General features: G+C 42.9%; 1 protein-coding gene and 1 pseudogene across 3 annotated transcripts in view; both read right to left on the reverse strand.

Moving 5' to 3' along the window:
* Positions 1 to 25,589, reverse strand: part of LOC144137964 (uncharacterized) — a 48,795-nt gene continuing 23,206 nt past the window's right edge. For all 3 annotated transcript variants that reach the window (XM_077670000.1, XM_077669999.1, XM_077669998.1), the window contains 5 exons: positions 20,532 to 20,605; positions 4,418 to 4,465; positions 4,238 to 4,276; positions 1,428 to 1,566; positions 1 to 188 (listed from right to left, as the gene is read on the reverse strand). In XM_077670000.1, coding sequence (XP_077526126.1) covers positions 157 to 188; positions 1,428 to 1,566; positions 4,238 to 4,276; positions 4,418 to 4,465; positions 20,532 to 20,605 — 332 coding nt within the window. In that variant the 3' untranslated portion in view covers positions 1 to 156. The remainder of the gene's footprint in view (positions 189 to 1,427; positions 1,567 to 4,237; positions 4,277 to 4,417; positions 4,466 to 20,531; positions 20,606 to 25,589) is intronic.
* On the reverse strand, positions 8,556 to 9,788 carry LOC144138936 (uncharacterized; annotated as a pseudogene).

A 25,589-nucleotide genomic window follows, 5' to 3' on the forward strand; every position in this document is an offset into this window, starting at 1 on the left:
TGATAGCTTTCTTAAGTTTTAATGCCTTTGTTGTTCAATTTTTTTTTTTGAGTTCCTCTTACAGCTTGTTACTGTACTTCGAAACCGGTCGGTTGCTCTGGCTGATGATTCCAATTTTTGATGTGTTAACGTGATGGTTGTTATAGTGATGTGGCGCTAACAGGCTGGTGCAGGAGGGGGACGTACGCCTGCAATGAAAGAAAAATATATATTTATGGGCATTCACCCCTGGCTAGGAGAAGAGCACACACCCACCCAAACTGAAAATAGGGCCTAGCCCCATTAATAATTTTATTATTTCGCAAGAAAATGCACGTGGGCTCATTTATAATTATAACAAATCAGGAACATAAATAAAACAATTTTCCTACCAGGATTACTTGAAGTGTGAAGTAAGCATTAGAATACTAAAACTATAACATAATCATCACATGTTTCTTCATCAAGTAGCTCGTCATCATTTGCTACTGCAAGAATAAGTCTAAAATATATTGGTGTTACGAGGACGCTGAGACGTTCGGATATGTACTGGCGTTTCGCTTCAAACATGCTCGAAGTTTATTTTGCATTTTTTTTAATGGTCTCCCCCGCATATATTTTTCGTTTAAGCATTCTCTCACTTTGACCGCTGGGGTGAGTCGAGTGGAAGAAAGTGAGACAGACCAGATTTCTCCAGTCTAGCTAGTCCAAGAAAGACTATCGTCTTTATTATCTAGGTGGTAGGTCTTGGTACATATACTTCCCACCAGGCGACGCACCCTAGCTGTATGAAAAGAGTTCGTTTAAACAGTTCATTTGGGGTTTCAAGAAAACACAGATGCTACTTCTCTCTCACGTTGGAAAACCTAGCAGAAGCTAACATTTATGTCAAAATGTTAACAGCCTCTATTCTGAACAGAAACAGCGTGCGAGCACATCGCTATAACAACGCATTTACTCGTGGGCTCCCAAATAGACTAACCCGAGTAATTTAAAACAGCCTAATAAACTAAAACACTTCTATGGAGATATCGACTTTCAAGTAACCAATTGTTCATATCATGGTTTCAAAGAATGATTCAACGACTTAAGAGATTTCTATTTTTGATGTTGCAAACAGAACTGCTAATCACGCAAGTAATCTTATATTTCTTTGTTGCGCCGCCTACATAAAGCCTGATAACATCCTGTCAACAAAAAGTACAACATTGCAGCATGAGGGCGATCAGTAAACTTTTTGCATTCTTTGAGCGATATAAAGTAAACAAAGTAGAAACAAAAATAACTTTTCACTATTATAAAGTTAACCCAAACTAAAGAAAAAATGCTACGAAATTGGGCAATATGCACGAACTTCGCTTGTTGCAATAGAAAATGCAATAAGCATATGCTGAAAATGTATGGTTTTAACAACCGGCAATTGGAAAAACAGTAATTTCATAACTTACATCCAATCAACTTGTCGACAAAATTAAGGACCTTCAAAAGGGGTGGCATCGTTTCGTTTCGGAAAACCGCAAGAGCGGAACAGGTAACTTGCTTCCATAATTTTGGATCCGCGTACTTTGGTTGTTTCTCGAGGATGCACTACACACATTCATGGAAGAAAACGAAACATTTTACTGATGTAATAACCGTACTTATAACTGCGGCCAATTAGAAACAGAAACATTATTCCTTACACAAATTGAACTTTAAATTCAGCTGATACAGTATTGAATGTAACGCCATCCAAGAAGTCAGTAAATACGCTTTGCTACATTTACAGCGTAATACATGGATACTAGTAAAAAAATGCTCCCGACATTTTCACCCGAAGGCCAGTTTCTAGTATGTGGTTATATTTTGGCATACGCAACTTCACCTCACTTTGTGCCCACCCCCAGAAGTGTTTTAGCTTTGAAACCACTTACTTATCTTGTTCGTAACCTGTAGTGTAAGCGCTAGCTTTAGACTTCTACAATGCAACACTGTGGGCACACTTACGTCAGGTATTGTACATTAGTTCAGTCCTCGCCTAAAACGCCTTTAACCAAAGCGAACTTCGTCAACAAAAACTGCAGCCACCGAGGCTTCTGTTTATGCCTCTATGGAATTCGGAAAATAGGCGAGTAGCGAAGCTACTAAAAAAAGTGTCTGTTCATTGCCTGCCAGGTGTGTCAGTGTTAATGCTGCTAAATATATATTCGCTCAAAAACCACGCATGCAATATGATACCAATGACACACACAAAGCTTTGACTTTAAACCGCACCTCTTAATTACATTTTTGTACGAATGATATGATTGTAAACGGCAGCTCACCAACAAAGCCCCCCAAAATTATCTTTTCTAACTATATTCATCTGCTGAAGTCTCTGTATTTCCGTTAATATAAAAAGTACTTTTTATGGGCTGCACGCGTAAACCTTGCATGCTCCTCTCACGTAGTTTTGTAAAAGTTAAGCTAGGCGTTTACAGACCACATACTGTATACATGGGAATGTATAAGGCTAAACGAAGGTAAACATTCGTAACTCTTTTCTTAGGATGTTTTGACGTATGCTTTTATTCATGTGATAATACGGGTGGTTTCGTGTTTTCTCTTCGCGGTTCCCTGTTTGCGTTACCAATTGCTTTGGGCTGCTAAAGAGACCCCACCCCCTACCCACGAAGAATAATGTTGGGGGGAATAATATCTACTCTTCGAAAAAGTTTTGCCACTTTCGTGGAATAATTATTTCCGTAAAGTAACTAAAATTCACGGGTGCAATGATGAAGAAAACTTGCATGCATCCTTTGTACACGCCGACTGGAGGCAAAAACAAGAACAGGCGCGCCTCATAGCCTGTGTGGCGTCACCGCGTTAAACCTTACAATCAATCAAATCAAATCACATTAAGGAAGAGCAGCGTCGTCAACCGGCACTACGATCTATTATAGAGAACCTAAACTCAGCCTCACCTGACACTTCAACGGCAATGTTTCTGTTCCATGACAACATCCTATGCCGTCGCAAAGTCCGTCCCGGTGGTCCTGAGCTGTTGCTTGTTGTCCCCCAGCACCTACGCTCCACTGTGCTACATCAGCTTCAAGACATGCCGACTACTGGGCATCTCGGCATCTTTCGCACTTATGGTCGAGTCCGCCTTCGATTCTTCTGGCCTGGCTTATACCATTCCATACGCCGCTACGTCAGGCTTTGGGACCAGTACCAACGCAGGAAAACATCAACTTCACTTCCACCGGGCCAACTCAACCTCTTGACATCCCCGCGGAACCTTTCTTCCCTGTAGGTCTGGACCTGCTTGACCTTTTTACTTTGTCCTCATCGGAAAACAAGTGGATTCCCGCAGACGCTACTTTCTTTCCCCAGCCATTAACGATTTTGCTCTGCTAAACACAAGCTATCTAACGGCCAAACCCAAAACTAACGGCCTTACGGTACACCTCAATTGCACTCTGACCAATAGGCTATCTAGCTACAGTTCTGCAGATCATCGCGACTGGGACACCATGCTGCCATATGTGACTTTCGCTGATAATTTATTCGGGCATGATACCCCAGGATATTCACCATTCTACCTTCGATATGGCTCCCATCCCACTCCACCATTAGACACACTCCTCCTCACGTCGGGCGACCTACCGCTAGGGTGGTCGGAGTACGCCCGTGAAGCCACTACTCGCGCTGATCATGCGCGGCAGATACGCCGCCACCGACGAAGATGATTTACGACCGCAAACACTGCTTGGCCTACGTCACTGAGGGATCCCTTGTTTTTTTCTAAACACCTAACCGCAAAGTCGGGCTTTCTGAAAAAACTACTGCCCGCTTCTGTGACCCGTATCACGTACTACGTGTAGTGGCCGATGTCACGTATGATATCTTCCTCCATTCTCCAAGCTCGTCGAGTCGCGAACCTCCGAAAGACTTTGTCCACGTCGTTCATCTGAAGCCATATCAACCGCCTCTCATCGATTCGCCGTGACACCGCGACGGCGCTTGTTCTGCCGGGGGGTAATGCCACGGGGAAAACTTGAAGACGATGAACTATTTGTTTATGAGGGATCGCTGCCCATCAAAAACATGACGTTCAGCGAAGGTTGTTGGGGGAAGAAGACGGTGAGGTGTTTTGTAGTACATTCTGAATGTTAGCGGCAGCCCAGCCTATCCTGCTGTAAATAGCGTAAATACAGTAAATGCATTTTTCTCTGCCGCATTCTCGCCTCCTAACAATACAAATAGGAATAAATTATTTTTTGCACCATACGCTTACCTTTGCACCAGGCAATATTAAAAGCAGGTTCTTTACACCCTAGTCGGAGTAAAAGAAAACAATTTCAAGACATTGAAAGGTTTGCTCGTGATATATAAAATATCTGTTAAATAAATTTCTGTACCTTCGTAGGAATAATGAATACTAAAATTACAACTATAAGCAATGCTTAATACTCACGTCCGCATCATTCCATTTCTTGCATATCACCTCCAGCTGGCTGGAGCACTGCAAGGATGAATACGACGAGAACGTTGCGGTCATCCAACCGTTCTTTTTGTAATTCTAGCCGGCGTCTTTTAACGCAAAGCTCTTTGCTTTTGGCTACATATTTACTTTCGCAAGTACAACACCTAAATATTTTAAAAGCGGCTGTTTCTTCCTAGGCAAACAAAATATGGATGTGCCCAAACCAGTTAAACCAATTTTAACTGAACGGGAAAAATGTTTCACATTCCCGCAAATTACCTTGCATGTTAATCCAGGTGCTCCCCCTAGTTTGCATACACATAAGGTTGCCCTGTAAAATTGCGGCGGTCAGAGATGTGCTTATGCTCTGTACCTAATGCATAAGCGGGTACTTTGAAATTTTCGTCAACTTTTAGCATTTCCTGAAACATTGACTCCAGCTTTCGGAAGTGAGGTTTGGGTATCCACGCCCCAAACATCTCCCAAGCGAAGGTCCGCATCCCAAGGGCCACCTATTCCCGTCTGTGCGTTCGTCCACTGCATGGAACATACACCCAGAGTGCCGTAGAGCCCGTAGGTATAGAGCGAGTGCGAGCACTAGCGAAGAATGTTCCCATCCGCCTAGACATCAAGTACGTTGATGTGGTTGAATACCGCCATCACAATGGGTGTGCCCTCGCCCCCATCAACAGTACGGAAAGACCCCTGCTACCTATCTCACCGTACGTACCACATCCCTGCAATAGCACTTGCTTTAACACCCCCCCTACTAAAACAATTATATAAAACATACAGAAACGGCAATACAAAATTCTGCTTTGTGTGTTCATTTCCCTCGTGACATCCAAAATACTGTTCCAAAGTCCACAGACCTCTCCTGTCGAACTCATTTATTTATTTGTTTATTTTTTATTTAGGCATACTGTTGGCCCGGAGGCCGTTACAGGGGTGGGGTTACAGCACAAATCGAAGAACAACAAAGAAATACATTAAGCAGAGTGTATACAAACTATACATCCGTATTGTCCGTATTTCCGTATCCGTATCCGTATTGTATCCGTATTCGTATCCGTATCCGTATCCGTATTGTCCGTATCCGTATTTAACATCGCAGGAGTATAACAGAGCACACCTAACCGTAATATCTATAAGCAAACGAATACAACCAGTTGGATATACTTTTTTTTTTCACAATGCACTTCTTGCTTAGGACATTCCTCGCTTCAATTTTCCTCAAACTGTGTTACAAAGCGACTGTGGATAACGGTTGTTGGTAGTGGGTTCCATTCTTTTATTGTTCGGGGGAAAAATGAATTGGCGTGTGCATTAATGTGTAGTTGAGAGATCCGGAAAATATGTTCATGTGTACGTCTTAGGGTTCTGCCTCGTAGTGGTACTAAGTATTAAGAGGTGTCTATTTTAAAACGATTTTTCGAGAGTAAGAAAAGAAACCTTAGTCTAGCTAGGCGGCGTCGTTCGGCTAGGGAGGGTAAATTAAGTAATTGCAACATTTCAGTAACAGAATGGGTCCGAGAGTAACGAGACAAAATAAATCGCGCTGCTCTTCGATGGACTCTTTCAAGCATATTGATGAACCCTGTTTCACAAGGATCCCATACGACACTAGGATATTCTAATGCCGGTCTGACCAAGTATAGATAGGCAGTTAATTTGGCGTCTTTCGAGGCGAGCTTGAGCTTCCTACGCAAAATCGTAGTTTAATTTCTGCAGTCGAACAAATCTTTTTTACATGTTCATTCCAAGTAATATCACAAGCAATAGTTACTCCTAAGTATTTAAGGCTATTCACTGCGGCAAGTGTAGAGGATCCGAGGGTGTAGGTACAGGCAATAACATGCTTTTTTTTATTTGTTACTCGAAAAAAAAACAGTTTTTTCTTTATTAATTTTCATTTTTGAAGTTTCACACCAGCGTTCTACAACCTTGAGGGCGTCATTAGGGTTTTTGAATCGTTTTCATTGTTAATTTCTTTGTAAAGCAGGCAATCGTCCGCAAAGAGTCGTACTTTAATCTCTTTGTTGATATTTTGGGAAATATCATTTATATAAACAAGAAATAGAACAGGTCCCAGCACAGACCCCTGCGGAACACCCGATGTGACGTCTAGTAATTCTGATTTGGAACGATCAATTTCTACGTACTGAGTTCTGCCTGTTAGGTATGCGCGAATCCATTGTGGGATATTGTAGTTTACTCCAAAATATACCAACTTGTCAATTAGGTCTGAATGAGGTACTCTATAGAAAGCTTTGGACACGTCAGCAAATACAATCGATTTGCCGTTTGTGTATCGAAGCCCTCGCAAAGTCATCAATTGTTTCTACCAGTTGCGTCATGGTCGACAGATTTTGCCGAAATCCGTGTTGATTGGAGTACAACAGTTTTTTCCTTCTAAGTGGGTGTATATGGCCTTCGAGATGACATGCTCGAGAAGTTTACAGCAAACGCAGGATAAGGAAATAGGGCGATAATTTTCAATTTTTTGCCGGTCTCCAGATTTGAAAATTGGGACAACCTTTGCCACTAACCAGTCATCTGGGACGCGATTCTCTTCTAGTGATGCATTAAAGATAATCGTAAGATAGTGACCAATCCATTCCGAGTATCTACGTAATAAAGCATTTGGAATATCGTCACGACCACTGGATGCTTTTACGTTAATGTTTAGTAGGAGGGAAACGACGCCTTCGTACGTAATCTTTACGTCTGGCATATCCGAGGAATGAGGGCCAGACTTTTTATTGTGCGACTGATCACCGCACGATCGCGGAGAAAATACGGACTGAAAAAGTGTGTTGTAATGTGACGCTATCCTTCCTTGGTCATGCAGAACTGTTTCATTCATGATAATGCTGTGTGGTTGATCCTCGGTCTGCGATAAGTGACGCGAAAAACGGTGCGGGGAGGAGACCATAAAGTTAGACAAGGTATGGGTATAGTATTTTCTTTCGCAGTCTTAAGCTTGTTTCGTAATTGCCGCGAAAACTCAGCTATTACTTCACAGTTCCTTTTTTTCTGTCGTCTTTGGCGAGCGATCTGTCTCTGTGAAATATTTCTCGAGTTACCCATGGGTTTTGTTTCTGTTTTCTTTGTTTTCGCTGTGGGACGAAACTTGAGATAAAATACGAGACGATATCTTTAAACTGCAGCCACAGGTTATTGACGTCACTTTCTGCTTGGAAGCTGTCCAACATAAATGATAAGTAATCGACAATGCTTGTATCATCAGCTCTGTCGTACTGGCGAACAAATATGGTCTTTTTCATGGCTCGGGCCAAAGGAAGACCAGTTTTAAGTTCAACGAAAATGAGTTTATGATCAGACAGCCCCTCCTGAATTGTTACTTCGTAATTTTCGAAGCAAGCATCAAGGAAAACTAAATCAAGCATAGACTGCGATGATCCGGCTACACGTGTGTTTTCACGAACGACTTGGCTTAAATCATTATTGAAAGCAATATCAAGGAGAACTTCGCAGGAAGCCTGTTCTTTTGCATCAGCTGTTAAATTGTTCCAGTCAATACCCCCAAGGTTAAAATCTCCCGCAAGAATCAGCTTATATTTTGAGACCTTAAGTCCTTCCAAGTGGTGTTTTAAATTTTCTAAATACGATATGTGCGCAGTTGGTGGTCTGTACAAGGCTGGAACAACAAATGACGTATTTTGGAACTTTATTTTGCACCAAACACTCTCGCGATTTGGAATCCCGGATATCAAAACGCACTGGAGGTTCTTTTACGATTATGGCTCCGGCTCCCCCTCTCGATTCTCTATCATTGCGAAATATTTTGTAACCTGGGGGTATAATTTCAGAGTCTTGAATTTCAGGACGTAACCATGTTTCACTGACAGTGACAAGATGTGGATCATAGCTGGTAGCAAGTATTCTAGATCACCTACCTTATTCGTGAGGCTCCTAGCATTAAGGTTAATTAGTCGAAGGTCAGAAGAGTTTAAATTGACATGGCTTGATTCCGAGTCTTCGGACGACGGGGCATTGTTAGTTGCGGACGACGGGGCATTATTGTTGCGCTTATTCGTACTCGGCCATTTTTTTAGTAATCCCAAACAAATACGTCGCTGTTTATTATTAATTCGTCATGATTCAGTTAAACTCGTTCACCGTCACCGCGTTCCTGTTTTGTCGAATTCCAGAGTAGCTTGCGTTTCGCTAGTGTTTCCTTGGAAAAGTCATCGCGGATAGAAATGCCACTCTCGTTAAGTTTTTTGCAATTTTTGTACAGTTTCGATTTTTCTCTGCAATCAAAAAGTCGCAAGATAACTGGTCTGGGTTTATTACTATTTTTTTTGCCAACTCTGTGGATTCGTTCTACCGTGGTCAATGTTACACCAAGTATTTTTTTGAAAATGTTGGTTAGGACTTTGGATTTGAGGTCGTCAGTGGATTCTTTTTCGTTTTCTGCGATTCCAAAGACCATGAGATTGTTTCGCAGACTTCGGTCTTCTAAATTTATCATTCTCTCTTGTTGCCTCAAAACGGCCTCGTTTAGTTCTTTAACTGTTTTTGTTAGCTTGGCCAAGGCATCTGCTTGGTCTTTCACAATTTGAAGGGTCTTTTCCACTTGCCCCATCCGCTTTCGAAGGTTGTTTAGCTCTTCTCGAATTACCTTTTGCCCATCGCAAAGCTCCTTCAACATTGCCTTAACGTCAGGTCCAGGATTAAGCTCTACATCACCCGACAGCAAGATGAACAGAGACGCAAACTAAGAAAACAGCACACTCGGGCACGGCAGCACTACAACAAAACGGTTATCATTTCTATAAACATATTTGGAATAGTAACTGACCTGCTCGAGGAACAAAATGCCTTGATTAGACAGCATGACGGTTGCGGTGCTTCCGTGCCCACTGAAGCGGATTCCCGAAGGTGCCGACTTTATAGGCAGCTCCCAGGCAGCAGTAGTCTTTCCATGGCGTCCGGACTCCAGGCTGTCGCAGGAGAGCGTTCCTATGCTGATATCGGCCGCACGAGCAGCCGATCCCAAGAAGCACAAATCCAGGGCTGGCGCTTGGCACGATGCGCAAAGCAGCAGTACCTGCTCGAGGAACAAAATGCCTTGATTAGATAGCATGACGGTTGCGGTGCTGCCGTGCCCAGTGAAGCCGATTCCTGAAGGTGCCGACGTTATAGGCAGCTCCCAGGCAGCAGTCGTCTTTCCATGGCGTCCGGGCTCCAGGCTGTCGCAGGAGAGCGTTCCTATGCTGATATCGGCCGCACGAGCAGCCGATCCCAAGAAGCACAATTCCGGGGCTTGCGCTTGGCACGAAGCGCAAAGCAGCAGTACCTGCTCGAGGAACAAAATGCCTTGATTAGACAGCATGACGGTTGCGGTGCTGCCGTGCCCACTGGACCCCGGCGCACGCCGATCTGGCAGGGAGTAAGGCAATAAGGGAATAAGTAACGAGGACTTTGTATCCATGCCGAGGGTAGCCTCCCTCCCTAAAATTGTGTCCGTTTCGCTAGGAACCGACTAATCTTCTATCATGAGGGTGTCGTGCATTACAGCATCGCCTACCGCCATTATCCCCGTCCATCCAGAGCCCTGTACTGTAAGGAACGCTTCTTGCGTTTCCGGCAAACCAATATCCGGATTTGCCGGGCAGTACTCAACCACATCTACCCCACTCAATATCGCTCACCGAAATTCCTCCTGTGTGGCGCCCCGGCCACATTTGTCTACTCTATGTAGGCATGTTCCAAGACAGCTTCCGTTGTGTAAACAGGATTGAGCAGTGGAAGAGTGTGCTGCGCAGCTCGGACTTTGAAGTCCAAACACTCCTGCCCTGGTCACTAGGGTTCCAATCGTAGCTGCTCGACTTAAACCAGCGGCCTCGCACCACTAAATCACCGGACTTAGTAAAGGTATTTCCCTCTCTGAACATCTAGAAAACATTAAAGAATGTGAAAAATGTAGGAGACCTATGTACTTTTTACACTGTTCTGATTAATAAAACATCCCAAAGAATTTTTGAATAGATATGCGCATGTTTTTTTCGCTGCCAAGATCGACAGCTTCTCTTGATGTAGACGATGCAGAGTTCATCACCGCGTACAGAACCCGAATGGCATTTGTAGAACAAGCGGCCCCTGGAAGATCGTCAGCTCACTCTAAGGGCTGAAGACACCCGGTGCCTGCAGTGGCATGTGTCCAGCAGTGCTTTCAAGCAACAATAGGCACAGGTCGACTTACTGACATGATCGACAATTATCTAAGTAACCGAACTCAGTACGTGCAAGTCAATCGCGTAAATTCTACCACAGCCAATGTTATGTCAGGTGTTTCCCAAAGCCGTGTTTTGGCGCCATTTTATTCTTGATCTTCATTAGTGATTTACCTGCTGGAATTGGTGTTAATGTAAGGCTTTTCGCCAATGACCATAATTTACCAAGAAATTAACGCTCCAGAAGATCACGTAAAATTGAACAATGCCCTACAATATACATATATAGATGGTGTGCTCTCTGGCAAATGACCCTGAATGTAAACAAATCTGCTCTCTTGAGGATAACCAGAAAAAAGCATGTATCTGAATTCACTTACGTTATAAATAACTCTGTACTTCCGGTAGTACCTGAACACAAATATCTAGGCATAACTTTGTCACAAGATCTCAAATGGGATATCCACGTGAGACATTGCACACCAGCTACATTAAAACGACTGTTCTTCCGTCGTAGAAGTCTTGGTTTTTAGCCCCGTGAAACAAAACTTCTCGCCTACAAAACATTCGTCAGACCCGTCTTAGAATATGCAAACGTCGCGTGGTTTCCCTTTACAAACAATCTTAAAAATGCCCTAGAGAGAGTACAACAAAAAGCGGTAAGATTTATCTGTAACAAATACCCAATAACAGACTGACCCACAGAACTTAAAAAAAAGCAGGTCTATAAAAATAAAAAACTGCGCGCTAAACTTGCACGTAAAAAATTGCGGTATCAATTAGTTCACAAACAGCTGAACATAGACAGTTCAAAGTATATGTCATACACAAAGACGAGGCCAACACGACAAAAACATTCGCAGACACTGAATGAATATCAGTGCCAGACTGACTGTCTCAAATATTCTTTTTTTCCACTAGCAATTAGAGAGTGGAATAATTTGCCCATCAGTATAACAAACAGTCAATCATTGGAAACCTTTTCATCCCTGCACGGATGTTATTTTTTTTGACTGACGAATTGAGTTCTTTGTCCACTGTTTGAAGTGTTCACTATTCTTCTTGCAGTAACTATTTTGTATTATGTCCTTTGGTAAATATACAGCTATAATTGGTATGGTACTGATATAGTGATAAAATGTATTGGTTTCAGTTTTATCTCGCTCGTTAATGTAATATTTATCTTGTTGTTTAGTACCCTTTGTATAAATCTTGTCATTTCACAATGTATGTGCCCTTCCTTCTATATTCCCTAATTGGGATTGGCAGTATATGTAAATTAAATACAAATGCCTTTCGTACGCGTTTCGAAGTCACAGGCCACAACTCTCTCGCAAGGCTATATTCTGTTAGCCCACAATCCATGACGCGTTGTGATCTAGGAGTACGGTTTGGCTATGGATTCTTGAGGGACGTGGTTCGTAACCCACCCAGATCAAAATTTGCTGAATTTTTTGCAACTAAATTAGTCTTTAGTCTGTTTGAAAAGCTACCCTAAAACAAGTGGTGTAATTCCCATCATCCATCGAGCCTTTTTAGCATTGCTTGTTTGTTTATTTATGAAACACCATTCCCTTTCGAGCAGTTAGCCAATTTTGTCAGCCCCGGACACTGCAAGTCCAGCAAAAATAGCTACCTACTGCTGTTTTAATGTTCTAAGGTTGCGGCAGTGACTGGTGGTCACCAGATGACTGTTGCAGGAGATGTTTTTGTCATCCTCAATAAAGACTAGACTGTTTTACCGGTACCGGTTCCCAGATTAACAGAAGGGAGGAATTTTTTAGTCCTTGAAATGGAATGGAGTTCCAGGAGACAAAATCACAGAACCCCATTGATTATCGTCTCCTATCCTTCATTAGAGTTCCTTGCAAGCGGTTTCAACGTAGTTACTCAAGCCTGGTCATGTTTCTTGGGAATAACGCCTTTTTACCTTGCCAACATAGATTTTTAAAATCTCTCCTTGTGAAACTGAGTTAATTTCTTACACAAATGACCTTTTCGGCGCTCTTGATGATGGTCATTTTGTTGATTTCATTTTTTACTTTACCAAAGCGGCTAACCTCGTCTCTCATAACCTTCTCAGTCAAAAACTACGCATTTTAAACATCGACCCCGTATTCTAGCCTTCCTTTAAGCCTTCCTTTAAATTTTTTAATCGACAGATCCCAGTTAGTTACAGCCAATGATTATGATTCATCTTTCTGTCCAATCACCTCCAGTGTACTCTAAGGTTCCGTGCATGGTCCACCCTTGTTTCTCGTATACATAAATGACCTGCCTAACACCATTACACCACACATCCGGTAATTTGCAGACGACTGCGAATTATACTGAGTAATTTCTTCTACGGCTGACTCATGAACGCTGCAGTCTGACCTTAATTTATTAACAAATTGGTCTGACAACAGCGAATGTGCTGAATTAGTAAAAATGTAAAATCATGAGAATTTCGTGGAGAACTAATGTTCCTGACACATTTCCTACACTATAGATGATTCGGGAACAACTTGAAATATAAATACTTACAAATATTCAGGAGCACAGGTATTTAACACCGTTTCCTAGGAAGCACCTAATTGTATTATTAGCAATGGAAACCGAGCACTGGTATATCTGCGACGTAATTTTTATGGCTTCATCTAACATAAAAATAGGCCTTTACCACAGACTAATTCGATCTAAACTCATTTATGCGTGATCAGCGTGGGACCCATCGCATGACTACCCTATTAACGCCTTACAACCCGTACAAAAACGCAGTGCAGTCTTTATTCGATCTAATTACGCTCGCAAGGCCAGTATATCCTCAATGAAACGAACGCTGAACTTTTCTCCTGTTCCTCTTTGCAGACAACTAGCACGGTGTAACCTATTTCATAAAATCTGCCACCACAACCCACAGCTGAAAAATCAAGTTCCTTCCATTCCGTCGTACATATCGTCACGCATAGATCACCCTTTCAACGTTAACATTCCTCACGGTCGTACTAATCGGCGTTTTTATTCCTTCACACCTAAAACATCAGACGATTGGAACAGCCTGCCAAGCGCGATATCCACTAGCACCGATGCGCTTGCATTGCGCCCAGCAACTGAACCTTCGTAGGTGCTATATTGATGCCCTCTCGTGTGTATGTGACTTTTAGTGTTTGTATAGGTCATTTTCTTCTGGAAGTGACATTTTCTTTTGCTATTTTACAGTTGTCGTTCTGTATGCTCCCTGAGCTTATGGCAATCTCACGCTTGCTTTACAATGTGATTTTTATCCGTCCCGAGTATTCGCATATCTTTTCAGTGAGTTAAGTCTTTGTTTTTCTAATAATGGCTTCGGGTTTATTCTCGACAAATCTTCCATTTTATGTAGTTCTTTTTCCCACTACCTGTACCAACACAGACTGCCATTTGTAACGTCCCATAAGCAATGAAGGTACCAAAATAAATATATGAATAAATTGCGGAAATTCCGATCACCAGTGAAACCACAGTCCAGACTATTTGGGTCTCCGCATTAAGAAAAGGGAAGAGAAATTCCAAAATGAAACCGCAAATTTGTCTTCGTTATAAGATCGCCACCCCGAGGAGTCGGAAGAAACTGGGCACAGAAACACGTCTTGGCACAGAGGAAACTCTGCGATTTTAGAGCGTCGCCCTAGTGATACAAAGGAAACTAGACAGCCAAGTGCATGAAACACCGAACAAAAGAGCAGAGAAGAACGACGCGTGCTGCATAACAGCAAAATTGTTTTTGCTCGTTTGGTTTCGTTAGATTTTTTGACGCCACTGCACCAGTTTGCGCTACATTTGATCATCACTTATCAAGTTGGTCCTACTTTGTCGCTGGCTCCTACACGTTTGCCAATGGCGCTTCTTTAGCCTACAGCAGTTCTTATTTTGTCTCTTTCCGGGTCCATTGAGGACGACATATTCTTTTGTACGAAGGAAGCAAGCTACTCCGGACGCTGCATGCCGCCGCAGACACTGCAAAAAATACGACAGAAGGCATCACCCTACAGGTACTCCACAGGAATGCGAGGATTGGCCAAAATTCAGTCTGGCGGGCTCATATAAGGAATGTAGGCAAATGTTATTCTGGATGGCAACGACATGCATATGGATTTTCCTGAGCAGACAACCCGCTCCCACAGTGTGGAGGACGCTTCCGAAACACCTCGAATACAGTTCACTCTTTCTGTATACCTTGTTAACTCTTGTTCTGTATACCTTGTTATACCTTGTTATACCTTGTTAATCCCTTGTTAACTCGAAGTCACAAAATAGGCTGAAAATTTGAACATAAGTAGAGTTTCAAGTTAAGCGAAATGCAAAAGCCCGCTGCGGTGGCTCAGTGGTTAAGGCGTTGCGCTGTTGAGGACGAGGTCACGGGTTCGACTCCCGGCCACCGCGGCCACTTTTGTGATATAGGCGAAAATCAAAAACTCCCGGGTGACAAGATTTCTGCGCACATTAACGATCCCTAGGTGGTCAAAAATAATCCGGAGCCTTCCACTACGGCGCACCTCATCCCCTGCGCTGCGTCGGCCCGTTAAATCCTAGAATCAAATCAAGCGAGATGCCAAAACTGTGTTACCAGTACACTAAAATATAAGCTAATGCTGGTAACAAAAGCTACACTGCCCAGAGGAGCTTTCGTTATAAAGCGAAGAAAGTTCGCATGACAAACAAATTTTTATTACTGCGGAAGGGAAAACTGTGGGATGCTCGCCCTTGTCGCGTTCACATCAGCTCCAATAAAAGCGTTCTCGAGTTGCTCAACGCATCGCATCAATTGTTGGTTGCCGCCGCTATATCCTACATTGTTGCTAAGCAGTCGCAGCACCTTTGTTGTTTCTGTCGTTGTAGGCACTTCTCGCGGCTTCTCTTCGTCCTCATGACCAGTTGCGTCGTCCACAGAACTCTCAGCGATTTAGGCGTAGGACCGCATTCCGGCAACGGTAACATGGTCCTTGTACAGCGTACATTTGCCGTTTACGACCGCATTCTGCGCGCAGAAAGAGCTGCGCGTTAGAACGGAGACTTCGTAGCGCGCGTTTCCTTGTGTCGTCTCTATCAACATATCGAGATATCCGTGGCCCATCAAAAAATAAAAAAAACGTTGAGAGATAAAGGGGTCCAAATACATGAAGCCAATGGGAGAATAATGCACGGCGAAAAAAACTTTCGACTTAACCTATATTTCGAGATATTCCCGTTTATGGTATAGAGGAAATAAGGCGTATTCCTTTATCAGTCTTTCCCTTCCTGCCAAATCTACCGCTGTACAGTGAAACCGTCACAAAAAAGAAGGCTCCTCAACGCGAAGTCATTCTTAATTAATGTACTAAAAGTTTGAATGAACGCAGTAGCTCAAAAATGAAATAGGCTGGTGAACAGGCAGATCCTCACCACCAGTCTGGCTACTTATGTACGTTCACGGCTGCAAAGCTATGGCACGGGTCGCATTTACCAGTACATTGATGTACTCATCTTTAATCATTGGCACTAGTGAGTACAGTAGATATTGATTCATACCACCGCTACGTCGCATGCGAAGGATGGCAGGTCTTCCTTCGAGCTCAGAAAAGTTGGAGAAGCTGAGGACTGCATTTAGCACCGCCCGACGGTGCGAGAAGTCCCTTCCCAGCAACAGGTAGCCAAGCTGGTACCCTTTTGCGAAGACGGGTGTAAATTGACGCTGCATTACTTTGTTGAACTTTGTTCAAATATTTCGAAATATGAAATTCTTGCCGAATAAAGTCAACCAACACATCCAGAAGTTAGAGTAGGGGTCGAAAACTACTTCAGCTGAAGATACGACTCTATGTCCAATAGATAAATTAGAAACTTGCTCGAAAGATTTTTCTCCCTTTCCGGTTCTTGGGGTTCTTCCATTGCTGGAATTACGCCATTACAGCGATGTAGCGGCTATTCTGCGCTTTTCCTTCACTTTTAGCACTGAACGCATTGTATAGACACGTTAAAAAGAAAGGCACATATGGAAAGCAGAAACAGAAGGCATATTTGTTGCGACGTGCAAATCACACAGTGCCGCTCTGTGCTGACGATAACTACAGTTTTCGCAGAGCTTCCAAACGCAACAGTAAGATTGAAAGCGTTTACTCGAAGTGTTGCAGATTCCAGTTAAGCGAGTAGTTAACTATAAAGCCTCTCGTTCTCTAGCGATAACCAGCATGGCTGGGAAATTCGATACAAGAATCCGAGCACACCTTAACCCTTATGAGTGGTGAACGCTAAAGCACGAACATCCAGCAAAACACCTGAGACTCCTTGTTTCACCTCGCGTTGTAGAAAGGATTTGCAAACGTGATGATAGCGGCCTGAGAATTGCTACACCCTCTTACTTGACGTCGCACCTCGTACTCAGGCGCACTCTCGTTGGCTTGCCCAGGTCCTGGAGCTTTATTTATTAGGGTAAAAGACATGAATTCAATATGTATTACGTAAACAAAAAACCGGTGCTGTTATTGTGTTTGTCCGGTGCGCAAAATGGCTGCCGCTGCGAATGCCGAAAATTTCCTAGACACTTTAAAGTCTTATCCGCGTTTCGAAGGCGAAACCATATGAATACTTAAGCCTTCCGTGATCAGCGCGGTTTCGGTTCTGACTGTACTATTGTTTCGGCTACTCTAACTTACCCACCCACAAATTGACACAGCACCAAGGCTATGTTACCGTCTCACCTTTTAAATCTCTCAGTGCCATACTGATGTCCACTCATATTCACCTTAAACCTAACTAAATACATCTTTTTCCACCCTAACCCTCCTACTGCATCCATTCGGCTTAACCCGCCCTAATGCCTGAACCCTCCTTTGTTCATCGCTGATTCACCCAACCTTAGAATCCTTACTATTATTCACTAATAAACTTTTATACCGTCATAAGTTATTCTGTTGCGCCTTACTTTATCTCAATTTATGTTATGGATTTTTTGCATTTGTTCGCTCCGTAGTCTATGTTATTAATCCTACTAACATTGGTTAGGAAACATTGCTTAACGGTGGTAGTAATTACTATGTCTTATAAACGGATTGCAAGCATTCATTTGTATCACGGCCTCAACGCGTTATGTGGCCTTTTTGCCAACAGATTTGGTACCACTTATGTCCACGCAACGTTCTTCAAGTTTACGTTGTAGTGATACATAAAAAGCTTTCGCCGTAATCAAACCACTTTTCAGGTCGTATCGAATTGATCAGGCGTCTCCAGAACAGGAACAGAATATATTACAATACATGCGACATGCGCACGCTGGGAACGACAGAAGAAATGGTACCCCAGTGCGTGCAGCTCTCACATCATAATGCGTGAGAGGTGAACGTCACAACACGTGAATTGAACGTGTTTGCGATAGCCCTAGAGACTTCTAATTCTAGAGAAGCTTGCAGATGAAGCATCGCTTGTCTACCTGCCGAAAAGATTCGCGCCGAAAGACCACGAAACTAGACTGAATTAAAAAGCAGATGAAAGCTACGTTGCAGTAACCAAGCCTTTGCTGACTGCCGACAGCAGAAGGCACGCTTCCTCTCTCAATGCAGGTAGTAGAGTAAAATGCCTTGAGAAATGTTTTCGTGTGTCATCTGTGCAAAGGCGAAAATGCTTCCTCCCCATTTATAGGGTGGCTGTTCCCTTACAACATGTTGCAAACAATAGTCCTGAAATTTATGCCCTTTGTCTGGCGCCGTTCTTGAACGCGATGAAGAGAAGTCGGGTCATTGGTTTTCGTCGTTACAGCTTGCTGCCAGCTTGATGGGAACCACTTCCTGGCCAACCCTGCAACGGCTGCTAGGAACGGCCCCGGAATGCGTAGCGCATAAACGCAGAAATGAGACGATACTGTGCCAACCAATGGCAGTGTATAAAAGGTGGAAATTTTTCGAGCACGTTTCATCCTAGTTCGGTCGTAAGCCTCAGGCGCACTGCTGCCCGCATGTGCAGCTTTCCCGGTCATGGCAGTCCTGGCAACAGTGATTACTCTACTATTTTTTAGCGAAATGAAATGTTCTTTTGCACAGCTAATATTTGGGGTAAAAACTTGCTTTGTGCACAGTTTCAAGTCGTGCAAGTTGCGCGACTAGGTACCTGAGCCATGGAAACTATCCCATAGAAATGCATAGGGAGTAATGTTTGACAGCGAATTACACAAAAAATGTTCAGAATCCTGGAAAGTTCTTTTCGAGTTTTCATCTTCACGTTGACTTCTGGCTTTATGCCAAATATCACTTTGCTAAAGTGGTTTTGCTAGGTTCCTGAGAGGTTGGAATTTTGAGTGAGAAAGCTGGGTATGGAAAATATTTAACGATGCAGCATGGAATATTGTAGGCACTCAATTTTACATTTTATCAATAGGCCTCGATAGTGTCCAACGTGTTTTTTACACATGCAAAAGATGACGCAAATTTCGCTTGGCCATTCAAAAACCTCAAATGCACTCCTCACAGTGCTGGTGAAAGAATTATTAACAATGTTCTCGTACTACAAACCAAGGCAAGGACTACAATCTGAAGTTCGCTTTATCAAGACTCCTTGTATAAGAAAGCACACCTTCCCTTTGCTCACTATGGACCGTTAGCATGTTTTTGAGGTGAATTAATATAAGATCGCCAGGAGATTTAAGGAATATATCGTGCAACATAAGGACAATGAATATACCAGACTGATACACACTACACAAGTATCCCCTAATGTCCCCCCTGTTTCCGAGGCAGAGCGCAAGTGCGGAGAACGTAATATCAAAATAGTAATCAATCAAATGATACTACAACTAAAACACATCCAGCCCTCTGCCTAAGGACGACGGTGGTTGAACGTTAGGCTTTCTCGTGATGTATTCTTTGGTTGGCCAAACCACACACTGAAAGTATGTGCTACTCTGGAGTACGCACCACCTTTTCAGAATACCGACAGCAACTACCCTGTCCGCACTCGTAGGCCCACTCCGTTTGGGTTTGCGGTGTACAGCGTGAGTCGGTACCTGCTGCTTGGCGTTCGCTCCATCTATGCCGAAGTGGGGCAATTGGATAGATGCCGGCTTCATAACGCAAGGGACCCAGGTTTGATTCTTGCCAAAGGAAGCGTTGTTTTCTCTCACTTCATGCATGATAATTCGTTATCATTGTCAGAAAAGCTCGGCTTTCCGGCCCGGATTATCGGCGTAAGCGGAATCAATGAGGACAGTAAAGCTACGCTCTATGATACCGAGCTTTCACTACTTCCAGTTCTATTCAACACATATACTCGCCCTTTTAGGGTCCAAGCCCCTAAGGGGCTCGGGCTGTCACCATCTCCTGTCGTTGTGGTCGTTTCATGTAGTCACGATACGGAAACACCAGGACACTCGTTTTCGAATGCCTCGCGCTAGAATGTAACGCGTACTAAAACAACACACCGGGACACTCGCTTTCCAACGCCTAGCGCTAGAACGCTTCTTGCTTCAAACACACAAGACATGAAGCAGAGCTGTACACTTTTACTCCCAATGGTTTTAGATCCGCAGGCAAAAACGCCAAGGCGCAAAGAATGCACTTGTACACTGCATGTTTCTCCCCTTCTCAGGTTTTAGGTTAGTGGAGGTGGCCCGGTTTTTCCCACTCTGCTCTCACTGTTCTGAGTGAAAGATCCATATTTACATGGCACACATTTAATCATTTTTGTTCACTTTATTTGCACATGCCCCACTGCGAAGTTCCGGAAAAAGTCATGAGACACCCTATGCAAGCAAGAATAAAACTGCCCCTGCAAGTGAACGGTTTTACTAACGAGCAAGTAAAAAACTCAAGGTGTAACGGATTAGATGTTCTTTCTTATCACTTTCCCTTATTACATGATCACTAAAGATAAAATAAGTGTACCTGGTGAAATAAATACGACGAAGAATTGCTTACTTTTCCAATGTCATTGGAGTTCAATAAATTCGCCGTCAGCCTGTTTTTGCATACTTCAGGTCTTGTCGGCAAACCTAAAAAAGAAAGCAGCTGGTGGTTAATCTTCACACCTTTTTCACCAACCTTAGCCGCGCAGCAAAACGCAACGTTGCGCGGAAGTGTCTGTAAAACGTTTCTCAGGGTAGGGCCCAGTTATTCTTTGGTACTGAAAACGTGTTATAGGCCTACTCTCTATTTTAATCCTACAAACAGATAAAAATTTTGGTTCACAAGAAAAATTGCCATCTTTAAGATATTTTCAATGGAACATATAACATGCATTATGTTAGCTAAAGGATGCGAGAAAATACTTGGCTGTCACTTGCCTACCGCAATCACCCGATACACCCGCGCGACTCACTCGCAGTAATTTCAGCCTGCCTATATTTTATATATGCTTTTCCAGAAATCCCCCCTCGCCCCCCCCCCTTCCCGTCACAACGCATAGATGCAGCACTGCGTCGCATTATGAAGTTTGAAGTTTATTTATTTTTTTTTCTTTCCGCATACAGGGCGAAATGACGGAAAGACCGGGGGAAAAGCAAAAGGCTAGAAGCCTGACAGAGGCTTTTCCCCCGATGGCAGTTTTGCACAGCTATGCATTTACACAAGAACATGTTAGGAAAAGTTACACAGCACACATCTTTGATGTACCCCGAAACACTATTTCAGAATTGCACACATGAACAATAAGAACGCAGTCTCTAAAAAAAGTACATCTCGTAATAAATCAAAACATGCGATGTTAGCATGTTACATAAAGGCAGCAAAAGACTCAGAAAAAAGATACAAGATACAAAGTTTGCCCGAAAGTGAAGCAGCTGGAAACAAAAAACAAGTTCGAGAATGCTGTTTACATACACAATCTGAAACATTACAACAATTCCATGTCATGTTTTATAAGTAGTATTTTATATTTCTTCTTTGATCTTATATTACTAAGGTCGATTATGTGGCCAACTTTATTTAGAAGGGTAGGAACTTGGTAGTTTACGTGTTGCTTGCCATAGTTAGTTCTAGTGAGTGGTCTCTTTAATTGCGGTTCACGGAAAGTATAATGCGGAGTTAGGGCGCTAGTGTCGCTAACGTGTAATTTGTTGCAGCTGATGTAATGTAATAACTTGACATAGTAAACTTGGGTTGCTCGCAATATATCATGTTTTTTAAACAGTGCGCTGGTATGGAGAAGTTGAGGTGGGCCTGTATATCCTTCGAATAGCCTTAAAATCTTTTTCTGTAGTATAGTTAGTTTGTTGTAGTTTCTACAGGTCGTGGTGCCCCATACTAGCGTGCAGTAAGTTAACTTAGAATAAAACAATGTGTAATACAGAACTTTCTATAAACATAGTGGAATAAGTCGTGACAATTTGTATAAGCAACCAATCGATTTGCTAAGTTGCACAGCTAGTTTATCGACATGAGTGTTCCAACTCAAGTTTTCCTGGAACCACACGCCTAAGAATTTTTCCGTTTTTACACGCTCAAGCTTATCTCCACGAAAAACAATATCAATGTTTTTATCCAATGGTTTGTTAATAGGTGCAAAGATTATGTATTTGGTTTTTTTGCGTTCAGCTGTAACTTATTTATGTGAAGCCATAGAGATAATTGTTTTAGATAAGCATTCACTATCTTTTGGAGTTGGATAAGCGAAGATGCTGTAAAAATATATTGGTGTCATCGGCATACATGATCAATTTGGGGGAGTCAGGAATATGGCACAGATCATTTATGTATATGATGAACAGCAATGGCCCAAGTATGGATCCCTGGGGTACACCATTTTTTATGCCTAAAATTGATGACGACGCTTGGTTCACTTTCACAAATTGGTTGCGGTTAGCTAAGTAGCTTGCAATTAATTTTAGCACAACGCCTCGAACACCGTATTTTTGTAACTTAGTCAAGAGAACATCGTGGCATACAGAATCAAATGCTTTGCGTAGGTCAACGAATAGTCCTAGAGTGTACAGTCTATTCTCAAAATTAAGTATAATGTCATGTTTGATACTTAGAAGCGCTTGTTCTGTTGATTTCCCTCTCTGAAAACCATACTGCATATTGCTAATTACCTCATGTTTATTAAAAAAATTCTCTAATCTGTTTTTTATGGCACCCTCAAATACTTTCGACAAGACAGGTAGGACAGAAATCGGTCGATAGTTTGACAATTCCTTTACGTTGCCGCCTTTATGTACAGGAGATATTCTGGCTATTTTAAGACGGTCGGGGAAAATTCCAGTTTCAAAAGTTGTATTTATGATGGCGGTTAAAACTGGAGATATGATGTCGGCAACATATTTAATTGGAATTGCTTTTATCTCGTCGATACCAGCGGCAACATTATTCCTAATGTTGTTGATGCTTGTTTCAATTTCGGACGGTGTGACAGGTGTTAGGGCTACTGAATTCATAAGCGCAAACTCGGTCAAGCAGAGTGTTTGTACATCGACATCAACAAGAGGAGTTTCATCGTAATTAGCACTATTTACAAAATATGTGTTCATTGCTGAAGCAGCACTTTCACCGGTCAACGCTCCAGTGGGCGTTTCTATATTAAGTGTAGGGCTGCTATGCTTTTTTGAAGTCAGATTTTTTTATCTCATTCCACACTTTTTTAGGGTCACCACTAATTTTGGAGAATAAGTTTTCGTAATATCTGATTTTCTCTTTTTTTATCTCAGCGTTTAACTGATTCCGAAATTTTTTATAAGAGTTGAACTTATTTCTATCGCCGGTTTTTACGAAAGAATGATACATTTTATTCTTCCTTTTAATTTTTTTCAACAAATCTGCGCTAATCCAGGGCTTTCGTGTTTTCCTAAGGCCTGCTTTACCTCGCTTGAGAGGAAATGCTATGTCATAACATGTGAAAAGCTTTTCATAGAACTTGTTGTACGCAGTGTTTGGGTCTTTTTCAATGAGTATGCACCTCCAATCTGTATTGCATACAAGTAAGCGAAAGCGGTTCAAACTGTGTTCATCAATCCTACGCGTCAGCTCATGCTGTTTATTTTCTCTTTTTCGTGATAACGGCAAGAAGCAAAAAATAGGCAAGTGATCACTTATGTCAAGTGATAAGACACCTGCAGCGATATCAGGTGGATGCACATTTGAAATGCACAAGTCCAATAGCGTTGCGGTTTTCCCAGTGAGTCGTGTTGCCTTAGTAATAAGGCTTCTGCAAGCGAAGGAATTAATAAGTTCTTTAAGCTGTAGGGATGGAGCATCATCTACCAGCATATTTATGTTTAAATCACCCATAATTACAAAGGACCTGCAGTTGCTGCAAAGGTGGCAAAATAGGTCTTCTAGAAATTCAAAAAAATGAAGTTTGTTCCCAGCGGGTGGGCGATAAATAACAACAACGGTACAAATACCCATATTCACAGTTAAGCATTCGATGTCAGGGTTGATAAAAGAAAATTCTGCTACTACTTCATGAGGTATTGTTTGCTGAACATAAATGGCAACGCCCCCACCCCTGCCATGTGTACGCGTCAGCCCGTTATATACATAATTGGGAAAATTTGGGGCTTTTTTATCACCCACCCATGTCTCCGTAAAAAGCAAGACATCAAAAGTGTAGGAAATGGATTGGAATAGACTACACAATTCATCTTGTTTGTTCCTGAGGCTCCGAGCGTTTAAATGGAACACAGAAAACTGCTTAGGACGATCTTTAAACAAATTTTTTAAAGCACATACATCATGATATTCACTTGCTTCAGAAACTTGCATTTGTGACTGAACACTGTAATCGCCACGTCATGTCAACGAACACCTTTTACCCCGGCAGCGAGGTCATCTTGTCCAGGTCTGCCATGCTAGCAATACGCAAGGCGGGAGGCTGTTCGTCTCTCCGCACGTACACCTTCCCTCCAGCGGTCCAAGCAAATTTCCAAATCACCTGTTTTTTCTTCTGAACCGCAGCACCAAGAAGCTGTTTGCTCTGTCTCGTTAAGTGCTCGTTAACGTAGACAGGGAAAGATGACTCGAAACCAAGGTCCGTGGCAGTCATTCTCAGCTTTCTAGCCTTTGCGAGTACATCATTCCTTTTTGTCCGCTGGACGAAGCGGACGATGATGTTTGACTGATCATGCCGTGCAGTGGGCACTCTATGGCATACATCGATGTCAGCATCCGTTAATTCTACCTTAGCGAGTGCGCCCATTTTTTTTAGCACGGTGATGGGTTCCCCGTCGAGGGGGACGCCTTTTATTTCCAAGTTATTCAGCCTCTGGTACTGCTCCAGATCCTCAATTCTACGGGACAACTTGGAATTTTCAGCCTTCAGTTCCTTGTTTTTTTTCAAAACATTTTCTATCATCTCTCTCAGCTTATTCATCTCAGTCAATCCGTCCTTTACAGCACGGAGATCCGCTCGAATGTCGCGCCGGAGATCATGAATTGCCTTCATAGTATCGTCCTTCGTCATGACTAGAGCGAACAATGGGCAGTCAAGTACAGTAAAAAACGAAAACGACAAGGGGAACAAGTGCGTTCGGCAGCGGTGCAAACCACACATAGGAATATTCCAAAACGGAATGCCTCACCTGCAAAAGCAGATGCAATTGAGACACGAAGTCGATGTGCACCGCTGCCGAACTGCGGAGAGCTGGCGTGTTGCAGCCCCTTTTCAGTCGGCGTGAACGGCTTACTGGCCTCTGGTGGGCGTAGATCGCAGCTTCCTGATTGCAGATCGTTCCAGAGTCAGTCGAAGCTCCCGGGCGCCTTCACCCAGATTTGATTTTGACGGGCGCATATAGTCACCGATTACACCTTCAAAAATTTCCGTACAGACGGTTCGCCCACCGTAACAAAAATCAGTTCGTACTTGTTCTTTCAGTACACCTGCCATCAGCGGTTTTTTAACGCATTCACAGTCTGCTCTCGGTTGGTTATATCGGCACTTTTCTCACGCTTCAGCATGTGCACGGTTTTTTTTTCTGGCCTGGGCTCCACGGCCCTCTCCACGGCACTGTTCAAAACTGCGACCCATGCCAACGTCACAAAACT

This window comes from Haemaphysalis longicornis, unplaced genomic scaffold (genome assembly GCF_048455015.1).
Source record: "Haemaphysalis longicornis isolate Haplotype H1 unplaced genomic scaffold, Haemaphysalis longicornis Haplotype H1 scaffold_5, whole genome shotgun sequence".
Lineage (NCBI taxonomy): Eukaryota > Metazoa > Arthropoda > Arachnida > Ixodida > Ixodidae > Haemaphysalis > Haemaphysalis longicornis.